General features: G+C 42.7%; 1 protein-coding gene across 2 annotated transcripts in view; it reads right to left on the bottom strand.

Moving 5' to 3' along the window:
* Positions 1–18531, bottom strand: part of CEP250 (centrosomal protein 250) — a 51739-nt gene extending 33208 nt beyond the window's left edge. Inside the window, exons 1-13 of one of the 2 annotated variants that reach the window (XM_084853698.1) lie at positions 18413–18531; positions 17063–17245; positions 15710–15766; positions 12506–12588; positions 12208–12373; positions 10325–10431; positions 7613–7870; positions 6333–6429; positions 4658–4756; positions 3400–3552; positions 2795–2973; positions 1841–2023; positions 770–914 (exon numbers count right to left, since the gene is read on the bottom strand). In XM_084853698.1, coding sequence (XP_084709824.1) covers positions 770–914; positions 1841–2023; positions 2795–2973; positions 3400–3552; positions 4658–4756; positions 6333–6429; positions 7613–7870; positions 10325–10431; positions 12208–12373; positions 12506–12588; positions 15710–15766; positions 17063–17245 — 1710 coding nt within the window. In that variant the 5' untranslated portion in view covers positions 18413–18531. The remainder of the gene's footprint in view (positions 1–769; positions 915–1840; positions 2024–2794; positions 2974–3399; positions 3553–4657; positions 4757–6332; positions 6430–7612; positions 7871–10324; positions 10432–12207; positions 12374–12505; positions 12589–15709; positions 15767–17062; positions 17246–18412) is intronic. The other variant, XM_084853697.1, reaches the window with a different exon arrangement.
* Positions 18532–20826: the final 2295 nt, after the last annotated feature.

The following is a 20826-nucleotide window of genomic DNA, read 5'->3' as shown; positions in this document are numbered from 1 at the left end:
CTTAAAGCTAACCACAGTTTGCCTGGGTTTGGACAAAAATGCTATTAGTCAAGAGCTGAAACATCTTTTTCCTCCCACAGGGAAAAGAGCAGCTGGGGGTGGGGGAGATTTTGAGGAGAAGGGGTTAAAAAAAAAACCCAGCTGTTCCTCCACTTGTAGATTCCCAAGGCTATTTTTAATGTCTAGTTTGCCCCCAGTACATGTACTTAAGCTGCATAGCCAGAGCATATGCACAAATGTGTACATTTGTGTGCATGCGTGAACACATTAGAGTGTCAGGTTGCTGAGCTCAACTCTAATGCATCATAGCAAATGCTGCTACAGTGAGACTGCAGGGTGCCTGAATACAGATTCTCCACAGATGCCCTCCTCTGGTTTTATTGAGCCACAGGAAATAGAACAAGGTGCATGATGGATGAACAACAGGGAAACTTGGCAGGTGAGGTGTGGAGAAGATTGGCTGCGCAGCCACTTCTCTGTGTGGTTCTGCCTCTGGCCCTGGCCCTGCCTAGAACAGGACAAACCAGTACCAGAACTTTTGTAACCCTGCTGCAGTCTTCCCCCAACCTGATGCCTTCCAGATGGACTACAACTCCCATCATACCCAGCCAGCATGGCCACCAAGTTGAGGAAGGCTGCCCTGCTGTTATTCCCACATACCACCACTATGTAGCATTTAATAAAAATGCCGATATCCATCTATGGTGGGTTTCCTGTTTAAATCCAAGGGAAGCTTTGGCTCTCACTAGGAAAACAGATGTCATTGTACCTGCTCTAGTGCTAAAGCACATTCGTGTTTCTCTTGTTTCACCAGTTCTCCATCAAGGTGAGATTTTTCCAGCGCTTCTCTCATAGCTACCAGCTCGTTCCTTAACAGGGAATGCTTTTCTTCAAGGGTGTTCCGATCTTCCTGACTGAATAAGGAAAAACACATTTTTTTAAAAGAAGGGGGACTAGATGCAGATTCCAGCGCCGAAGCAGGGGTGGTTCATTCATTTCCTGCTGTAGTAAAAGCCCCTGTACAGCCCTGTAAATGGTTTTTGCAAATTTCACAACTGCTGTCAACAGGACACTCATTCATTGTGCCAAGGGAAATTGGCAAAGCTCATTGCACAGTTTCCCTCCCCAGTGAAAACTATCTTCATACAGCAGAGAGGCACAATTGCCAAGGGTATGATTGTGAACCAAGTCTAACAATTTGCCACTATCCCTTCCTCCTGATCAAATAAGGCCAGACTACACCAGACACCTGATGTGGCATAGTGGCTAAGAGACTGAGCTACAAATGAAAACACCCCTGGTTCAAATCTTGACCCTGCCATGAACTCAGTAGGTTGCCTTAGGTAAGCCACTTGCTCTCTGCCTCAGTCCTCCCCAGCTGCAATATGGAAGGTAGTAATACTGAGCTTACAAGGTTGTTGTAAAAATACATGAGTGCTCTGAACACTTGAGAGCGCTATACAAATGTTAAGTATTATCACTCCTACCACTACATTCACTTTGGAGCTATGCAGCAAGTGAGCATAGAGCCTTCAAAGGCTTTTTAATCCAGGAATATCCCCTGGAAGAATCCCTGCTATTATCTCCGATCTGAGGGCCTGGTGGGGGGCAATTCAACCCCCGACCTTGAACTAGTTCTGCGCCCATTTCAAACACAACAACAAAGTGGCGACAAAAAAGGGGATAAGTAGGTAGTTGCAGTGTTCATCACTAGTGATATCACAAGCACTATCAAGCAAGAGCAGCAATGGATGCACTGTCTGGGAGAAGAATTGTATTTTCCCAGCAACAGAGTACTGCTCTTTGGGAAAGGGGAGATTAAAAAAAGGCAAAGACTGACATGTATGCTCTCTCCCGCAGCACCCTTTCCAACTCCTGCTGCTGTTCTTCTTTCTCTCCATCCACCATGTCTCCTTTAAGCTGTAGCTCAGTGTTACTTCGGCGCAAGCCCCGGGCCTCCTGTTCCAAGATTTCCAGCTGTTCTTGCAATTCTTTCCTGGATTTCTCCAGGGCCACATGGTCACTGTGAAATAGCAGCCTCCAGTTAGAGAAAAACAAAAACCACAAAGTATATGGAAAAGTTTCATTTGTGCTTCTCTAGGTAGCATTAACTGGGTGGCCTTCTTTTCCCATCAGGGCAGTTGAAAAGAATACATGAAAATGAGAATGCCATCTTCACACTGAGAGGCAGAATGACTTGCGATTACTGCCTTATAGTGTCGTAATCCATTGCAAGTCAGGGAAAACCTGTGTAAACAAATATGTCTTTAAAAGGCATTTCAAGCTTGCCACACTTTCTGCCTCTTGAACAATGTGTGGGAGTGTGGGTGCCACTACTGAGAAGGCCCCACTACATGCTGTTACTTGGTGACATTCTATTGGTTGTGCAACAACCAATAAGGCCTCCTCAGAATATCTCAGGGGATTTGTTTGCAAATTACCCCTCCGAAAACAGAGTTTAAATAACATAGTGCAGAAACAACAGTTTATTCACAGCCTACGTACTTGCTTCAAATCCATGCTGGAAAATGAGAGACTGACTTGTCAACAAGAGCAAGATGCATTGCAAGACAAAGGGGTTTAGCTACTATTTAGGGGTACGATATATTCCATAACAGAAGTCCCTAAAACAGCCTTCCCCAACTGGACATCCTCCAGATGTGTTGGACTACAAGTTCCATCATACCCAGCCAGCATAGTCCATGGCCATGCTCACTGGGGATTATGGGGGTTGTAGTCCAACACATCGGGGGGGTGTCACTTTAAATGAGGGAAAAGTATCCCCACGACTGACCTGCGGTAAGTCTCCACAGTGGATCGGAGACACTGGAGTTGGCCTGTGAGTGTGTCACGTTCTCCTTCTAGCTGCTCAAGCCTTTGTCTTAGGAAACCGCAATGCTGTTCCTGCTGCTCTTGTTGCTTTGCCAGAGAGCTGACAGAATTTTGACTGGCCAGGAGCTGCTGCCTCAGGTGCTGCAAAAACAAAAAAGGCAAACAGTAATGGTTAGAAAAAAAGTGAGACCAAAGCATGGAGACTGAAGGGTTATTGTGCACAGACAGAACTAGTGGAGAGTTGGCCCACAGAGTGGAAGTGGCTGGAGACTGAAGGGTTATTATGTACAGGCAGAGAAAAGTTGCGAGTTCAGACATAAGAAGTCTGCCTAGGGAAGAGAAAACAATTAGAACAGAAGACGGGGAATCACTAGTGTGCAACTTGTCAGGGAAAGCAATAACTGTCAGAAACAGCCTGAGGGAACTAGGGAAACAGATTCACTAGAGGAGGAAGATAGTTGGAAATTAGAATATAAAAAGTGGTGAAAAGTGCCATGGTGGGTGTATAGATTTGCTGTTGGCAATGTAAAAATCTTACTTGCAAGACAGCCTCCAAAGCCCTCTCACCTGCACTTCATTGCTTCTCCTCATCAGTCTGTCACGCACCAGAAGGACAGTACCATGTGGGTCACAAGGGTTCAGCTGCAAAAAGCTGCAAGGATCAACGTAGTTCTCGGCTTGTGGATTGCCAATTGTTGCATCACTCTCATTGATTACTGCCTGAAATCCAAGACCAACGTTACTCTCCTAGTTCTGTGCACTCAAACCATTGCCTATCGCTACTTATTTGTCTCCCAGTCCCACCCCATCTCAGCTCTTGAGAAATTACTACAACGGTGAAAAGAGAATACAGAAGATTATTTTCTAGTGGATTATGGTAAAGCCGCTGTGTTTCAAGGATGAGGAATTAAGATGACAGGGCAGCGCACAACACAACCCCTCCCAGTTAAAAAAAACATTACTGTCATACTGGGGAAGAGCGGAGAGCAGATTTTTGGAGGCAGCGAGTGGCTTCCTTGAAATGGTGTTCCAAGTCTTACGATGTAGTATCATTCCTCCACCACTAAACACCTGATTGGACAAGTCTTTGAGAACACATTGTGCTGGGGCATTAGCATGTGCTTTGGATTCCTTTTGTCTTTTGGGTGCTTGAGAATCCATACCTAAGAGACTATCACTTTCATTAGAATCTCTAAGACCATCCTGATGAGTTTCCTCATCAATGTGCCAAATTGGAATAGAAAGAGCACGTAGACAGAAGAGTTCTTGGTAGCTCTCCGGCAACTTTAGACTTCTCATGACCTGAAGACTAAGCATCTTTAGCTTTAGCTAATAGTTTTAATTTATTCTCATAAAGTGTCAGAGGGCTATATGTCAGCGTGATTTTATTTCAATCCCCGCCCTTTATGTTCTTGTAGCATTAAGTGGATCATGAGAAAGTTAGGCGGTAAAAACTGGAGAATGACATGAAGAGAACAGCTCATCATTTCTCTGTAAAACTATGGAAAAGGACAGGAAATGGCTACTGCAATTTTATAAAAAATATGTGCAAAATCAAGGATTTCAACAAAATTTACCTTGTTCTACTGAAAATCAGGATTTAATTTGTGCCAGGCCTTACCAGTGCTCAGCCCAAGCACTGGTTTTCTGTGCCGGAGTTCAACACTGAAATACATGAATGATGAAGATGCCCCAAAGCACAGTGCATAAAACCACTGTCTGAAGTTTAGAACATATGGTTACACTGAGTCTGCTTTCAACTTCTTAAAATAACCATAAGAATTTCTACAGAAGAACCATGAAGAAAGGTCCCACTTATGCCTACTTGAGCCATTTCTTGTATCACATGTTGAAGAGAAAGGATCTCTTCACTGACATCCTTGCTCAGTGATTGTTCATATTCTATCTCCAAACGATTTGCCTCCTAGAAAAAGAATATGGATGATTAGGAGAGAGTTACATTTTCCTTCCAGAGTTCCCATTAACCCAGACATATCACATGTTTTTAGGACATGGATTTAACAGGAATACTGAATGACAACATCATACCAATAGAGCATCTCCATATGCCCAATGCCTCATTAGCCAGAATGAATATGCCACATGAAAACTTCTACTAAAAAAACACAAAACTCTGTCCATAGGCAGGTTCAGCAGAGAGAAGCAGTGGAGATTTCCTCAGTACTACAGAAGAAACTTCAGATTTTTTCCAGTTATTGTCTTCTATTACAATAGAAATACTTGGGAATTAAAACTGTTCTTCAGTTTACATATACCATGTAAGATAATTAAAATATTAAGAAACAAAATGCCTTTTGTTAGCTATCAGGCAATTTCTGTGCGAGCATTTTTTTTGCAAAAGAAATACATATTTGTTTTCCCATTTCTTGGGCAGAGTCTGCATATTTTCCCTCACAGGAATGTTTCTGCTGCTGAGATATTACATTATCAGTGAACCCAAAGCTACACAACTTTCATACAAATTTCTTAATATCTGCACCTGTAAAACATTTCGGGCTTCTTCTTTAAGGTTTTTTTTTTTTTTCACTGAGGCGATGTGCTCCTGCACTACAGAGCTCCTGTCACATCTGATTTTTTTTTTAAAGTAGTACACTGCAAGTCTGTTTCCCTCTACACCTATGCACCATTTATGTTAATAAGTAACACTGCGTGGCTATCACCGAAATGTCAGTTGGGGCAGTAACATACAAGGGCTAAAATGCTTTTGTGACATGCTTTGCACAATCCTACAGAAAGACACCCAGGATTAACTTCACAAGCCATTTTTACCACATGGAGGCATGAAATTGCAGGACTCTAGCAAATCATTCTGTGCAACAGCTCACTACATGGATCAGCTGCCACCACAGTTTTCTCCATGTTCCCACAAAACATGGCTTGCAGAGAAGTGGAGCAAACTACCTAAGAGTAGCCAATCCATATGGAGAGCTGCGGCAGGTGGACCGCTTTCCATGTGGAGCAGCTACCACCAGACGGGTGCCATTTCAAGCAGCCTTTGTATGCTGAACACTTTGTGTGAAGCAGGCCTGGATTTTTTGGCAAATATAAAGATAAGAGACTGAGCTATGAATTAGGGAGTCTCCTGTTCAAAACTTTCCTCTAACAAACTCACCAGGTGGTGTTGATCGAACCACCTCCCCTCAGGTGGTGAATAATAATACAACCCCACTTTATGGTGTTGTAAAGTTTATAACTGGACACTGTGTGGGGAGCACTTTGAAGTGGCTGTATAAATGTCAGGTGTTATTATTATAATTGTATCTATCAGTAAGTTTCTTGTCACACAGTCCATTTTTGGCATCAGAGTGACCAAGCAAGTACAAACCATGAGTTCCTAGACCCCTCTGTTCAGGTATTGTTAGTATCTATCACTAAAAATGGATGGAGTGAGCCACTCCACTTTATGTTTACAACAGGAGGATGAAGAGTTTCTCCAGGAGAGCCACTGGATTAATTTCTCAGACACTTTGCTAACACACCAGGGTCTCCACAGTATCTCTCAGAGTCTTCATTGTTTTCTCCTTCTTCTCATTCTCTTTTTGAGACTGTTCAAGCAAGGCAGTCAGCTCCATCACCCTGAAAAAAGAAGAGCGGTGGTCAGAGCACACCATGTTTTTCACTAAGACCCACCTAGCAAGACTTTATGTGGCTACGTCTAAAGGAGGTTCAGCACTCCTGAAAGCTCGAATGAGAAAACAATGAAATGAATTCCAAACATGCTTTCATACATTTATTGGGTTATGAGAAGAGCCTTCTCATAACCCAATTTTGAAGGCAGGGTTGGGGAACCTGTGGCCCTCCAGGTGTTGGACTACAGCTCCCATCATCCCTGACCACTGGCCATGCTGGCTGGGGCTATTGGCAATTGGGATCCAAGACCATCCAGAGGGCCACAGATTCTCCACCACCGCTATAATGGTACCAAAGCAGAGGGTTTATAGGCCATGCCCATATCTACAGGAACTTTCCATATGCAACCATCTGAGGCCAAGTTCCAATGGCAGTATATCAGCAGTGCAAAACAAAGGGGGCAAAGTCATAAACAGAGGCTCTGTCTTCATACATAAGCTCTTTTAAATAAAGAAAACAACTCCAGTTCCCAAGCCACTTAATCTAGAGTACACTTCATAACTCCATGCCCGTTTAAAGTATAGCCCTGGCCTGTAAAAACAGATGCTTGTCCTCTTTACTCTCACACTATTACTCATAGACACATTTGTTTTTTTCAAGAAGTTCACCATTCAATTTTTTTTTTGAGACAGAAAATATGAACAATACGAGGTCAGACTAATTATCTGGGTCAGTGCCATGTCTCTGACAGATTGTAGTATCAGATGCATCAGAGTATTAAGAAGTGGGCAATTATGGAGTGATCTGTTCCCTTTCATTCATCTGAAATATCTGGCATATAGCAGTATGAATACATTTCCCAGTCATTCTGGTTAGACAGATTTTCCTTTCACAACATTCTATGGCCATTGCCACAATTGACTATTGCGCTCCTCTTTGTTTGAGAGAAAAAGAAAATAATCCTATCTGAAGTGGGCTGTATTGTCCCAGAAAGTCCAACTTTTCCCCACTATTACTAATGTATGAAGATTTTGATTAGCTGCAATATAAATAACAGAAATGGAGAAGAATTATAACAAAAAATGTCCTTATTGATACAGTCTTGGTCCTGACAAAAAGTCCAACCTGAATCTTTAAAAAGCCACAATAACAGAGAAGAGTCAGTGTGCCTTTTAAAAAGGTACTTTACCTGCTTTGGAGATCCTCCTTTGCCAAGTTTCCTTTGACACGCAAGCTCACAATCGCTTGTGTTTGCCGGTACATTTCTTTCTCCATATCCATCTTCTCAGGCTTTGTATAAAGTTGTGCCTGCTGCTGCTGGCCCCTCAGGGCAGGGCTTCCCAAACTGCTGGTCTCCCAGAGCTGTGTGTCAGAACTTAGACGGAAGCAACTGATGAGGATAGAGCCAGAAAGTCTCACTTGCTCAGCCTTTAGCTCAGACAGATCCCTGAAGCAGAAACAAATAATATTGGGCTGGATAGAAAAATGTAATCTACAGATTAGACTCAGTGTGGTGTAGTGGTTAGAGTGTCAGACTAGGGCTGCGCAGATCCCAACCATGAAGCTCAGTGGGTGACGGTGGGTCAGTCACAGGCACACAGGAAGCTGCCTTATACCGAGTCAGACCCTTGGTCAATCTAGCCCAGTATTGTCGACACTGACTGGCAGCAGCCGCTTTCCAGGGTTTCAGGCCAGATTCTTTCCCAGGCCTACCTGGAGATACTGGGGATTGAACCTAGGACCTTTTGCATGCAAAGGATGTGCTCTACAACGGAGCTACGCTCCCCCTCTCTAGGTTAGGCAGAGAGTCACTTTCCCTCTGCATAACCTACCTCACAGGGTTGTTGTGAAGAGAAGAAGTTGGGTGAGAACTATGTATGCTGCCTTGAGGCCCTTGGAGGAAAGGCGAGATAAATGTAATTTAAAAATTTAAATAGATTTTAAGATATGCCATAAAGTGAGAGACAGTTTTTCCTGATAATCAGCTTTGTTAGCTCCTTGGGCAATATGGCTCCCTCAAAGTATTTTCAGTGAACACACAAATGGGAGAGTGACAATAACCCAGCATTTTTTTTTTATTTATTAGATTTTTAATCCAACCAATAGCCAATATTCTCTGGGTGGTTTACAAACAGTTAAAAAACCAAAATGCCATACAAACAGCTAAACATATAAAATATGACATCAACACAGGAACTGATAAAACAGCCACTAAACTATAGAACTAGGTCTCTAAAATGCCTAGGAGAAAAGAAAGGTCTTTGCCTGGTGCCAAAAAGATAACAACGTAGGCACCTGGAGGACCTCTTTGGGGAGGTAATTCCATAAGTGGGGTGCCACAACTGAGAAGGCCCTCTCTCTTGTAGCTTCCTTCGGCGGGGGCACCCAGAGGAGGGGCTCTGAAGATGACCTAAGGGTCTGAGCAGGTACATATGGGAGGAGATGTTCCTTTAGTTACTCTGGTCCCAAGCCGATTTTAATGTTAAAACACTGCATGAACTATACATTTATAAGAGTGAGGAGCATCAAGAATCAAGGTTGCTGGCTCATGCTGCGCAAAAGTCAAGATGGGCTGGAGGAGGGAGGAAGAGATATTCCCTTCTGTGTTATCTTGTCAAAGTCCCAAGCACTTGTTTCTGTTTCAGGAGAATACTGTATGGATTTTCATATGTCATTGCAAGAATTTTGAGGACCGAAGAAGTCAGATTGCAATCATCTGATTGCAGTTCCCATAAACTATGGTTGTGCCACTTATATTTTTAAAGCTAGTTTGCAACTTGAGAAAGTTCAAGCAACAACCCATGATGCTTAAAGCTCAACTTGAGGCTATTAATTTACTACTCCTAGGAACTTCTTGCTTTGAAACGCTGAAGCTGTGTGGAGAATGTGGATAGGGAGACATTTTTCTCCCTCTCTCATAATACTAGACCTCGGGATCCTCCCATGAAGCTGATTGGTGGGAGATTCCAGACAGATAAAAGGAAGTACTTCTTCACACAGCGCATAGTTAAACTATGGAATTCGCTACCATAAGATGTAGTGATGACCACCAATTTAGATGGCTTTAAAACGGGGTAAGACAAATTCCTGGAGGAGAAGGCTATCAATGGCTACTAGTCCTGATGCCTCTATGCTACCTCCAGTATCAGAGGCAGTAAGCCTATGTACACCAGTTGCTGGGAAACATGGGCGAGATGGTGCTGTTGCACTCATGTCCCACTTCTAGGTTCCTGGTAGACAGCTGGTTGGCCACTGTATGAACAGAATGCTGGACTAGATGGACTCTTGGTCTGATCCAGCATGGCTCTTATGTTCTTATGTTTTAAGCTGCTTCAGCTATTTGGCAGTTCAATTTTCTTCCCTACCACAATCACTTCAATGCAATTAACAGAGAGCAGGAACATCGTCAATAAGTAAACAAACCATGAATGCATCCAGATCATATTCAGCTAGCTAGAGTATGAACATGCCTCAGAAGAGACTTTGCAGGTACATTGAGCCTTAAGCACCACTATGCCAGCACAGTCCTAATGTAGCCCACCCAGGCTGTAACAGAAAAGAATTTGCCCTAATGTTCACTATTGCATAGAACTCTTCCACTCTGCAGCACCCACAGCCTTGACTACCATAGACACCAGTTAATTCGTCAAGGAAATTTCCCATAGTTCACAGAGTCATGGATCAGAAACTACCTAGGAGGGTGTGATGGAACTCAAGTACGGCTGAGTCAAAATAGTCAGAGGAAACGAGGAGAAGGAGCAGACAGTGATCCTTCCTGTATGGCAGAGGAGGATGCATGACATAGTTCTTTTGTTGGTGTACAAAGAAAAGACCTTTCCACATAAGGTTTAGCTGCAAATTATTTCATATTCAATGGATAGAAGAATCTGTTCCCCCTCACCTGTCAGTTGCTGTCTTCATTTCCAGAAAATAACGGCGTAAAGTCACCACGTGCCGCCATATGCCAAGGATACGATCATGCTCAGCCCGCATATAACTTTCAAAGAACTATATATTTAAAGACAACAGCAAGTGACAACTTAGTTTCTCTGTTATAGACCACAAGAGTCCATTCAGAGCATGTGGAGGCATCCTCCTCCAAGAACACAGTCTTGGTCATTGTTAGCAGAATTCACCATGACTTTAAGGACTGACTGAACCAAAAAAACAACAACCTCAAACCAACCAACAACCCTGATTTTCTTTAAACATTTACCAGATACCATTTTTCTGCAACTTGTATTATATTGATATGGATTGACCAATTGTTGAGAGGTTGGGAAGCACTCAAATTTCACAGGGTGTAGGTATTCATAACGAAGTTTTTCTTTTTAAAGTCTTTTAGGTCCAATAGAAGATGTGGAATTGTATCCAATGTTAGTCCTGCTTAAGATAGACCCATGGAAATGAATGGGACTGAAGTTAGACTAACAATCCCTTATTTCACCTATTTAACTTCTCTATGATATATACATCCATGCTTGAGGGCTGCATTTATTTGAGTGACTAACAAAACAGAAATATTAAAACCTTAAAGCAAAACATTGCAGCTTCTGCATTCTTCAGTTGCTCCAATATGAATCAAAAGGTCCTGCTTGATGCACATATATTATATATACGTTTGCCTGTTGGACAGAAATAAGAATGCCCTTCTAGGCAAAATGTCTCTACCACCACTGCTTAAACAGGGAACCCACACAGCACTTCCATCTCCACCGATATATATGATCAGAATTTGAACTATAGAAACAAAACAGCATTCCAACTTGACTTAGGTTAGAATCCTAAACACACTTACCTGGGAGTAAGACCAACTGAACTCAATTAGGCTTACTTTTCTGTGTGTGTGTGTGTGTACGTACACACACACACACACACACAGAGGATTGCACTGTTAATGTAATGGATTTCTTCAGTGCCCCAGCACCAAGCACTGCAATCTGACTTCTTCAATTCTCAGAATTCATGCAATCAAATAGGAAAATCCATACAGCATTCTCCAGATGATTAAAGGTATGAACAAACATACCTTTAATCAAGCATTGCTGTTTTTTTCTCCTATAGAGTGAACTTACTTTTCCCCCGTGCCCTGCCCTACCACCTTCACAACACTTTTGATAGGCATACTTACTAGCAATTCAAACACTGATTCAGGGCACAATCCTATGTATGTTTAGACAGAAAAAAGTCCTGCAACTCCTAGCATTCCACAGCCAGCATGCTGGCTGGGGAATGTTTCGAGTTGTAGGGTTTTTTTTCTGTCTAAGCGTACACAGGGTTGCACCCTTAAGTAGTTTATCTTGCTCTTCCCCACAATCATCAGGCAGGCTGTCCAGCATTTTTTTTCAAGTACTATATGAACATTTAGTTATTTAAAACAGCTGTCTGTTACTTCCTTTTTAGTTTAGAAAAAAGAAAACCCATTTAGAAAAAGCCACAAAACCATTCTGAGGATTGTGGGAGGAGAAGAGGTGGGTTTGTGACATACTAAATGTCAGGCAATCAATGGCCAGCTTCTGCTACAAACTGGTAGAACCAGTTACCCCAGAACTCAATGATAGGGAATTGTACACCTGTATACATACCATGGAAGAGAGCTCTTCTACAGTGGCTTAGCTAACCCTGAATCAATCTCTGTATTGTTTACTTATTGCTGGCAGCCAATGCCTTCCAAAGCAGAAACATGAGTATTTGTTTCTGCTTTGGTTGTCCAAGCAGAAGGTTGTCCAAGCAGAAATTCACCCGCCATTAACATCACCATCATCATCATCAACACATCGCTACCTCCCGTTCTTTGTGCCATTCACTCTCTTTGTACTCCAACTCATCCCTGGATCTTGTCCAGTCAGCTACCAGTTTGTTGACATCCTCTCGGAGAGCCCCATTCACTTCATTGGCCTGGTCCAGGTGCTCCCGGAGCAAGATGTTCACCCCAGCCAAATTCTCACACCTGAAGTAGAGGAGAAGGGCAATAGATCAGGCAAATAATCATTATCCTGAAATGATGAACTGGCAGCACCGCTGTCATTGCACTGCTCTCCCCAAATCATTTGACTTCCCAAAGAGCTCTTCCTTCACTCACCTCTGCTGCTCCTCTTCCAACTGGACCAGTGCTTTCTCTAGACCATGGTCTTCTTTCTGGTCCCATTGATGTGGATGTGATCCCTTTGTAAGAAAGATAAATTAATCTACACATTTGTGTTATGCCTCTTCCCTCGTTTTGCCACTTTGCTAACTTCCCATGGATCAATAAGCCAGTGAACACAACTTGAGGTTGGCCAGTTTGCCTGAAGACAGACTTCTTGCTTTACAACAAGGCCATAAAGAACAGTCACCACTTTCCTAATGGCATTAGCTAGTCCACACCAGATTTAATAAGGCAGATGAAATAGGCTGCATCAGAGAAAAGTGATGGTGTAAATTTTTAATTTTAGCCTTGTTCATTTTAGTTTGTTAGTTCCAAATTATCAATCATTTTTCTGATCTATGTTCCATTTGTCCATTTTTACTTTTGTAATTTTCTGGACATTTTCTTTCTGTTATATCATGATGATCTAGGGTTATAATTTTTTTATTTATTCATTTAAAATATTTCTTGGCTGCCTTTCAGGGCAGAAGCCCTCCCAAGGCGGCTTACAACAATAAAATACATAAAAACATTAAAATATTAAAAGTGATAAAACAATAACAATACAAGCCAACAATAAAACCGACAATGATGTTAAAAGCAGCAACAGCGATGTTAACAGCAGCAACAGCAACAATAGAGTCATATCAATAGAAGACCAAGGTAAAATAATATGTTTTCAAGGCCTTCTCAAAAGTCTGCAACAACGGAGCATGGCGGACCTCCGATGGCAGCTTGTTCCAAAGGTGTGGGGCCACTGCAGAGAAGGCCCTCTCATGTGTGGTCACCCACCTGACTGCTCTCACAGGTGGGCAAATCAGAAGGGCCTCTCTTTCTGATCTTAAAGTGCAGGCAGGCTGATATAGGTGTAGGCAGTCCTTCAAGTAACTTGGTCCCAAACTGTTTAAGGCTTTAAAGGTCAATACCAGCACTTTAAATTGGGCTTGGAAACGCTCGGGTAACCAGTGTAGCTGGCGCAGTATTATAAATAAAACTGAACTGAGCAACACGAGGCACATTTGTTTGCATTTTTATTCTCTTCCTTTCTTCATGGTAAATGTCTAAAGACCAAACTAGATGTGATGTTATTCATGTCTTTAGCACTTGTATTGCTGTTTTTTAAAACAACAAATGACCAGGGGGGCGGGGGGGAGGTGTATCAGGACTGTAGCATATGGGGGAGGGAGGCTTTAACTCTCTGCCCCTCCCATCCCAATTGGAATTGCACCCCTCCCCCATGCCTGGTATTAACCATGTCCCATTGTCACATTTAATGCAAATGTGCCCTTTTAGGAATCTAAAAATATTATTTTAAAAGCTGTTGGTGATTCAAAGACATTAAGATAAAAAAGGCAACAGCAAAAGCAAAAGAAAGCATTTCACTTCAATCTTTTGAACATAGATGAATTATACCCTTAATACCCTTGTCTGCTTCCAGATGGGTGGTTTCTAGTCCAATAAATCATTGCTCTTCCTTTGTAAGCAACAAGCAGAATTGCAGCTATTTTTACACACTACTGGGGATATTGTAGTTTTTTTCTGTATGTTGATCCTGCTACATTCTGTCCACATCAGCGGGCATGACAGAACTGTTGTTGGTGGGGAAGGTCCAATTCGCTTGAGCAGACATTGGGGGGAAAACATCCAATGTTTTGCTAATATTTTAATTAAATATTGATTTTTTAAAATTAACAAGGCCATAAAATGGTGCCCACCCCAAAGGCTATAGCAAATGTGTGCTGATTGCCCATGCCAAGCCTCTTAAAAAAGGTGAAAGAATAGTGTTAAGGGCATCTACACTTAAACTATTCTTCTGTCCTTCACACACATACAAATTAATTGGACTTTCTTCAGTAAGAAAAAAAGTTGGAAGAAGCACAGGAAAACACAGGATGATACATAGATGATGACATAAGATGTGAGTGAACAAAGGTATGGTAATTCTCCATGAAACCACTGGTGTGGAAACAACCCTCCGCTCAGGACTCATTCACACTGGAGTTTTTTTGCTACAGACAGTAGCCTTAGACACAACGCATGGTGGTATTACACCCACGGTGATACTGGCTAAATGCCATCCTTCTCTTTTCTTATGGAGCTACTCTTTTTGCCTGAGGATGCTTCTAGACAGATGGCTCCTGGGTCTACCAATCAAAAGGCATTGTGCATCTATTCCATCTTTCCTTCCTTAACGGATTTTTTTGTGGTAAGAAAAAAGGATGGAAGTAGTAGTGGGAACACAAGAGAGGGTTACAAGTGGAAGACAACATCGTCTGGATCGTCTGTAAAATTCAGTGAATGAGGCAAGGCAATTGCCCAGTAAAAGCTTCATCTGGAAGCACCCTAAGTCACTGAACAAGACAGGAAAATGGGATTAGTCAAGGCTATCCCATTATTTGGTTCTCTCTCTCATGTTTCCCTATAAAGAAATAGAAACATTATTTGTGCCATCAGAGCATATATCTAAATATTCTAATTTCTTTTAACACTGGTCACAGAAGTGAAGTAGTGCATGATAAGGACTGACAGCCACCTGTTTTTCTTGATAGGGCAAATTTATTTATTGATTTATTTACAATATTTGTATACCGCTTCACATCCAAATATCTTGGAGCAGCGAACAGCAGACAGGATAAAAGAATAAAAACACCATGTTAAAATAATTAATATTTTTTTAAAGGAACAGAGTTCTGACAAACCAAGTTTTGATAAACTGTGGCTGGTCACTCAAGGAAGGCCTCCTGAAATAACAATGTCTTCAGGAGGGGCCAGAAGCAACACAACACTGGTGCCTGTCTGACCTCCAGAGGCAGGGAGTTCCATAGGATGGGAGCCACCACACTGAAGACTCTTTCCTGGTGGGCTCCAGTCAGGACATATGTCCATGTGAAACCATCAGGAACATGCCCTCTGATGACTTCAGTGACCGGGCCGGTTGGTAAGGGAGAAGGCGCCCTCTCAAATATCCTGGCCCCAAGTCATTTAGGGCTTTGTACACAAGTAATAAAAACCTTAAACCTGACCCAGTAGTGAATAGGTAGCCAATGTAATGTGTTCTTCCAGGCATCCTCATCACTTCTTTTAGCATGGCACCTCATCAGCACATCATTGTCAACAGCATAACTAAAAACATGGCAGTCACCCTTCTTTATAACTCACCCTGCTTGCTTCCAGGCGCTGTTCTAACTCCTTGCACCAATTCCGATACTGCAGTACCTACAATAAACAGAAACAGTCAGTATATGCCTCTTGGTACAGCACCTTTTGTGGCATTTCTAACGGTTCTGACTTCATTTCCAGTTGGCCCTCTTCGTACTAGAATGAATGTGTGTATTCCATTGCCCATAAATATGCACACGGGCAGTATCCAATACTGCTACTGTGCTCCCACTGTTTTTGTTGTGCCAGCTGGACTCACCACCAGAGCTTCCTAAAACAACACCGGAAATGAGTGGAAACACTTGTTTCCAGAACAACACAGGGTCCCGCTAGTGCACAGGCAACATTGGATACTGCCCAATCACTAGGAGTGGTTTCCTTTTACAGACAGGCTGAATGCACTTGTGTGTATATTTTAACAATTCAGCCTTATAAAATCTCAGCAGTAATAAGGCATGTGCACATTAACATTGTACAAGCATTGTACAGTTACACCATCTTCCCTCCTTAATGGAATTTTTCTGTTAAGAAAAAAGCTAAATGGAAGCAGTGGAAAACACAGGAGGATTATAAATGGAAGACAATGATGTCTGGAGTCCCCATAAAATTCCATGGACAACAAAGCGTGATTGCACAATAAAAGCCTCGTCTGGAAGAACCAAAGCACATTCAGAGGTTATACCTATTTTCTGTTGCTAAAAATTGCTGTTCACCAACGGTCCCTATCCAACCTGACAGAGCTTGAGCAATTTTGCCAAGAAGAATGGGCAAAAATTGCAGGATTCAGATGTGCAAAGCTGATAGAGATTTACCCCAAAAGACTCACAGTCATAGCTGCTGCCAAAGGTGCTTCTACCAAGTATTGACTCAGGGGGGCGAATACTTATGCAACCAACAAACGCCAGTTTGTTTTTGTTTAATTAACTTTTGTGACACAATAAAAAAAAGCACCTTCAAAGTGATATGTTGTATAAATCAAATGGCAAAAATGCCAATTAAAACCATTTTAATTCCAGGTTGTAACACAACAAAATGTGGAAAAGTCAAAGGGGGGTGAATACTTACACAAGGCACTGAACATACACAAGCGGGAAAGATACAGGTTTTCAGAAAGAAAAAAGATGGAGAAAATTTAAATTTTGGAATTGGGCCACTTGGCAAGAGAGGAATAAAACTATATGCTCAAAACATGAATATTTAGAAGGTCTATCCAAAATACTGGAGTATTTAAGAAACTTGTTTTCAACCAGGCACTTTATTCCTCATGCTCTCTTATGCCTCCATCTGCCAACACCTTGTCAAGATCTATCATCACCTTTTTCTGGGTACCACTAGAAATGTAAGGGGCGTTACCTTTGCTTGTAATTTTTGTACAAGTACTGCCTGCCTGTGCTGTGCCTCCTGTGAACTCTGTAGTTTGTGACGATAGGATGACTGGTTTTCCACCAGTTGTTGATGCAGTGCCACTAGTTGCTCATCTGGCAATAAGTCAACTGTCTGTGTTTTCATGCTGTTTGCTGCCTGCTCTCCTTCCATCTGAAAATCAAAGCAAATAGAAGCAAGATTGGTTCTCATTAATCTAGCAGACAAAGTGACCCTGATCAGTCCTACTTCCTTAACCGAATTAGATGCTGTAACAAAGATTTGTGTATTAATATTCATGGTAATACAGAAAAATAATTATGCATTAAAATGAGATAAACAGAATGGAAACTAATCTGTTTTGTTCCCAACAGAAGAATGAGAAAAGTTGTTATTTAGAGAGACTTTTAACAGTCTCCTAGTAGGCTTCCATTCTGTAGGAACAAAGAAAAGCGAATCACAACATCTATATCAATTCATGGCTTTTGTCAAACCTAGCCAAAAAAAAATTTTTTTTCTGGAATCCTACTCTCAGTTCAGAAAATTGTTCTTTTGTATTTCCAGACACAGAACACAGACCCACCGAAGTGAAAGTGAGGCCACTGCTCAGCAGTAGCATTTATTTTATTTATTTATTTATTTATTTATTGCATTTATACCCCGCCTTTTTTCCTCTTGCAAGGAATGAGCCTTTCGAGGCTTATGGACACAGCGACAATTCTAAAATCCATATTAATACAGTATCTTTTTTAGGCCCACCAAAAAACAATTTTTTGGCAAAAAATGTGCAAGCTTTCAAGATCTCCAGATCTCTGAATCATGCAAGATGTTACAAAAAGCGATGGGCGGGGCAGAGAAGGAGGGCTTTCTGCCTTTCTCGCTTCCGGCAGTCATAGGGGGAGCTCCAGGTGAAACCATCACATCACCTGCTAGAACCTTATTCGAATGCCTGCAGACCTTCCTCCCCGATTCCATCTCAAGCTTGTGACCCCACGACTTCAACATCGACTCAATCCCCCCAAACCCCAATTTTTGTAAGATCTTGCCTGATGAAGGGATCTGGAGAACTCGAAAGCTTGCAGATTTGGGGGCACCTTTTGGCTGGTTTAATAAAGGTATTACACTGATATGGGTTTTGGAACTTTTCTTATGGCCAACATGGCCGGCTATCTTTGCTTTTTGAATGACAATTCTGTACTTCTAGGCCCGCTAGTGTGTCTCTCACCCCGCCCCCGCCCAAGATCCGAGGCGGCGAGATCTGAGGCGGCGGCGAACCCCTGATCGCTCGCCGTCATTCCCTCCCACTGTCAGCGTATGGCGCAACTCCCTTCTCCACCTCACCTGTGAAGCCTTTGCCGGGCGGGGAGGAGAGCTTGAGGCCTCAGGCCGCAAATCAGCTGCTCCCTCCCTTTCCTTCTCAGAGGCGTGCTTGCCCGAGCGACGGGAAAGAGCCAGCCCAGTTGTTTGTGGGGAATGTCGTTCTCTCAAAGGCGGTTGCAATTGCACTAACCTTTGGAAAGACTACATCACCCATGACCCACCGGGCTCTGCAGTGTCATTCTTAGCCCGCTTCCCCGCCTCCTATTGGCTTGAAGGGAGAAGAGGAGGAGAAGTCAGTACACAGCCGCGGGAAAACGAAACAGCGAATGCTTCCCGCTCTCTGCCTGGCCGTTCGCTGTCTTGCCGCTGCTTGGCTTGAGCGGTGGTGTTTCAGCAGGTAGGAGGGTCCCTTCCAGCCCAGTAGTAGAAGGGGAGAGAGAAAGATAAAATTGTTTTTCGGTAATTTGTTGCCTGTATGGTGTTTATATGTTGTTATGTAAATGGTTTTGCGCTTCGTATAAATGTATTTTAATGGTTTTTAATGTTTGTGAACCGCCCAGAGAGCTCCAGCTATGGGGCGGTATAGAAATGAAATGAAAGATAAATCGTCTCTGTGGCCATGCCTCCTCCGTTTCCTCTCTTTTGCTTTCCTCCCTCCCCAGGTCCTATGTTTCCTTCTCCCACACTCCCTTCTCTCTTTGTTCCTCTTCCGCCCACCCTTTCCTCCTCTTGCTTCTGATTTTTCTCTTTCCAACTCTTAGAGGAGTTCTCTTCGGGTAAGCAGGTTTAGTCAGGGGGAGAGAGAGAGGGAGAGGTGGGTGGGATGGATGGATGGATGGATATATGTATGCAAAGTAACCCTATATAGGTCTCTCAGAAGTAAGTCCGATTGTAGCCTTACAGTGAAATACTATGCAAGTCTACTCAGAAATAAGCCCTGCTAAGTTCATGGAAGAGTAAGTCTTATCGAATTCAGTGCGATTTACTTGAGAAAACATCCATAGGATTGCACTGCAATGCTTTTATTTTCTAACGTCTACTCTCTACTAATTGGAAGAGGAGCAATATTTAGCTGAAGGTTAAGAGTTCCTTGAGGTCTATATCCATCTAACTAAACTATGAAAAAGGCTTCAACCCAGGTAGAGAAATTGCTAGACGGACTTGGGCAGTTCATAGGATCATGGTCTATGGTGAGGTTCCATCATTTAGACAAAGACTGCAGTTGCAATCCTAAACGCGCTTATGTGGGAGTAAGCCCCTTTGAGGAAAGTAGGACCTACTTCTGAGTAAACGCGCATAGAATTGTCCTGGGAGGCATTTACAGAAATGTTCTTGCTTTTGGTGATGTGGAACACTATCTTAAAATTCTGACCACACCGACTTCATTACTTAAACATCAGCTTCTTCCCTTTCTCTTCCTGGCTTTGTGTAACATCTTGTCTGATGAAGAGATCTGGAGATTCTGAAAGTTTGCCCTCACAATTTTGTGCATTTTTGGTTCTGCCACTGTAACAGGCACGACTGGAGGAATGAATTCCCCCTCCCCCTGCAGCCCCCCATGCCCCTCAAGGCTGCACTGAGGGGTGGGGGGCGAAGGATGCAGGGGGGAGGGGATAAAAGGGAAGTCCTGTTGCATGAATGGAAGTCTGTTTGTGTAATGTTGAATTTTACCTTGTTTTCTTTTCTCAGTCTAGAGACACCAGAAGGAAGAACAGCTTTTGCTTACTCCTAAAGTAGCAGTGTGGACACAACAAAAGTGAAGCACTTTGCGGTCAGTAAGAAAAGAAGCAGTTACCAAAACTCGGCCTTCAATAAACCCACTTGCCAACAGGCCAGGGACAAGAAAGTCTTCGATTTTTGCAAACAAGAATGTTCAAGGATGGAGGTTGCATTATAGCAGCTAAACTAGTCTTCCAGAAAAACCTGGAGTAAATTTTTGGGAGAAAGTCTGTTCGCTAGTTCTGAATGGTACTGGCAAGGGTTTCTTCCCTTTCCTTTCTGGGAATACTGCAGATCTAATGACAGGGGGAGGGGGAACATGGCCACATCATTTTCAGTTTCTCTCCAGTACTCCTCGTTTTTTCTCTCTCTATGAGCATAGCTGCTTCCCCAACCCTGACAAAGTCTTCTTTCCTCTCCTTTTCAAGCACTATTCTCCTCCTAGAACTATAATTCCTTGGCTGTTTGATGAAAGGTCCTGGGTCTTGCCAGGGAAGTCGAGGCAATTTTCAGGCTTAAGGCAAACAATGTATTCTCCGCTATTAGTCCTTCTCCTTAATTCTGTGGGAGGGACACTTGCTGGATAGAAAAGGAAATGCATTCTGGACACATTTATTATATTTTTGCTGGCTAGCAGAAATAACCTTTGGCTACTAAGCCTGAACGTAATCTGTGGACCCTTGCGGATATTAGATTGAAATCTATTGGAACCTTTA

This window comes from Heloderma suspectum, chromosome 4, assembly GCF_057233095.1.
Source record: "Heloderma suspectum isolate Gila_16-S chromosome 4, 16-S_ref, whole genome shotgun sequence".
NCBI lineage: Eukaryota > Metazoa > Chordata > Lepidosauria > Squamata > Helodermatidae > Heloderma > Heloderma suspectum.
The sequence above is the reverse complement of the archived record's forward strand: the minus strand, read 5'-3'. Positions and strand labels throughout refer to the sequence as shown.